The sequence below is a fragment of the Merops nubicus genome, unplaced genomic scaffold (assembly GCF_000691845.1).
Source record: "Merops nubicus isolate BGI_N331 unplaced genomic scaffold, ASM69184v1 scaffold31626, whole genome shotgun sequence".
Lineage (NCBI taxonomy): Eukaryota > Metazoa > Chordata > Aves > Coraciiformes > Meropidae > Merops > Merops nubicus.
The window spans coordinates 3,099-5,429 of NW_008616101.1; the positions used below are offsets into that span (position 1 = coordinate 3,099).

Here is a 2,331-nt window from a genome sequence, read left to right on the forward strand (position 1 = left end):
CCCAGGCAGCCATCCCCAGCCCAGGCTGAACTCCATACTGGTGGTCCCTCTGACCCCCCACCTCACTTTACACTCTGGGACAGAGCAAAGCAGAAGTCAGGGGACCAAGGGATTTGGGGAAGTTTGTATTTCAACAAAATAGTTTGCAGCGACTCCTATATTTACACCTGGGGGAGAGGTGGGGGTATTTACATGACCCAGTGGGGCTATATACAGGGGAGGGAGAAAGGAGGGGGTGAGGGTGGTGAGGGAGGGAGCCGCGGCATTGAAGCCTGCCCTGGCCAAGGGGTGATTCCTGGCAGGAGCCCCCATTTCCCCTGGGAGGGAGTGATTCCCCTGGGAGGGAGTGACATGGGTACAGCTTCTGTCAGGGGCCAGGTACTGAAAAGGAGCGGCGAACACCCCGGGAGCAGCTCAGAGCCTGCTGAGCTGCGGGGGAGAGGGCAGGGGCGGCAGGACCTACGAGGGTGCGGGGATAAGAGGGTCCCTCCCCGGCTGGATCAGGGCCAGTTCTGCGCCTCCGGTAGAGGCTGCAGGGGGAGGTGGGCTTTGCTGGTGCCATGGAGGGGGGCAGGTGGTGCTGTGGCCACTGGCCCCCCGTGCCTGAACCCTGCTGAAGCAGGGTGGCTGTGGTGGTGGTAGCGGGCTGTGGTGATGGGGATGTACCGGTGCACCCTGGGGGACCAGGCTCTGGGAAACATCAGGGCTGGGGGCTCCACCACTGCCGCTCAGATGACTTTGGGGTCTTTCCTCTCACCCAGCAGCCAGTACGTCCGCATCTTCCCCTTGCCCTGGGTGGCAGAGGGGGGGGCAGTGAGACCCCTCCCACTGCTGGTGCTGCTCCTTGGGTGCCATCCCCAGCACCAAGGTGAACAAGGGGTCCCAGTCCCAACCCACCACCTCATCACATGCCCCTGAGGCAGGACAGGCTGGTAGCCCACTGGAGTCCCCACACCCTCACCTTCATCTCGACATCCCCACGCAGCTCCAGCTCAAAGCAGCCAAACTCATCCAGGACTTCCTTGGTTGCGGATGAAACGTGAATCTTCAGGGCTGGGTATCAGAGGGGCACTGGGCGTGGGAGCTGGACACAACCCATGGGCACCGGACCCCAGCTGCCAGCCCCATGTCTCACCCTGGCCATTGGACTCCATACGGGACGCAGTGTTCACCGTGTCCCCAAAGAGGCAGTACCGTGGCATCTTCAGACCCACGACTCCGGCGCACACAGGACCTGCGGGCACAGAGACACTCAGGGCTGCTGCAGGGCTGGCGGCCGCCATGTCTCACCCTGGCCATTGGACTCCATACGGGACGCAGTGTTCACCGTGTCCCCAAAGAGGCAGTACCGTGGCATCTTCAGACCCACGACTCCGGCGCACACAGGACCTGCGGGCACAGAGACACTCAGGGCTGCTGCAGGGCTGGCGGCCGAGGCTTCCTTGGGCCGGTGCCGGATCTTGAAGGTTCTGACAGCCTCGAGCAGAGCCAGGGCCATGCGGGCAATCTCGCGGGCGTGCAGCTTCCCGTTGCACACCGGCAGCCCCGACACCACCATGTAGGCATCCCCAATGGTCTCCACCTGCAGGATAAGGGGGAGGAGGTACACCTCAGGCTCCTTGCTGCCTGCCTCACTCTGGGGGGCTGCGCCAGCTCACCCCACCTCCCTCACCTTGTAGACATCAAAGTTGTCAATGATGGCATCAAAGCAAGTGTAGAGATCGTTCAGCAGTGTCACCACCTGAATAGAGCGAGGGTGCGTGTGGGGCCGGGAGCAGGCGTGTCCCTCCAGCCCCAGGGATGGCACTGCCAGGGTTTGGGACCAGGGTTTGGGACCCCCGCCCCCGCCAGCCCTGCAGGAGGGCTGCCCCACAAGCCCTGCTCTCACTTGCATGGGGGTGCTCTCTGCTGAGAGGGCGGTGAATCCCACGATGTCGCTGAAGTAGATGGTGACACTGTCAAAAGCCTCAGCTCGCACCGTCTCCCCCCGCTTCAGCTGCTCTGCCACAGAGCTGGTGAGGACAAGGGGATGGTGGTGGGTTCCCACGCCAAATACCCTGCTCCCCCTGCATCCTTTGCTCTAGACCAGCATGGAGAGCCGGCAAGGGACCCCGTGTTTGCACAGCAGCAGGTGCACGCTGACCCCACGCCCATCCCCAGACCCACGTGCTCCCGCCTCTCCCCATCTCACTGGGGCAGAATCTGGTAGAGGAGGTTCTCCGCCTTGCGCTTCTCCTCCAGGTAGGCCTGCGTCCGCTCCTCCACCAGCTTCTCCAGGTTGTTGGCGTACTGCTCCATGCGTGACAGCAGGTTGTCCAGGATGCTGGTGCT

At 63.1% G+C, this 2,331-nt stretch overlaps 1 protein-coding gene across 1 annotated transcript in view; it reads right to left on the minus strand.

Annotated features, from left to right (window-relative positions):
* Positions 1-728: 728 nt before the first annotated feature.
* Positions 729-2,331, minus strand: part of LOC103775306 (atrial natriuretic peptide receptor 2-like) — a 4,109-nt gene continuing 2,506 nt past the window's right edge. The window contains exons 11-16 of the mRNA XM_008942752.1: positions 2,192-2,329; positions 1,889-2,012; positions 1,673-1,741; positions 1,291-1,582; positions 962-1,053; positions 729-791 (exon numbers count right to left, since the gene is read on the minus strand). Coding sequence (XP_008941000.1) covers positions 729-791; positions 962-1,053; positions 1,291-1,582; positions 1,673-1,741; positions 1,889-2,012; positions 2,192-2,329 — 778 coding nt within the window. The remainder of the gene's footprint in view (positions 792-961; positions 1,054-1,290; positions 1,583-1,672; positions 1,742-1,888; positions 2,013-2,191; positions 2,330-2,331) is intronic.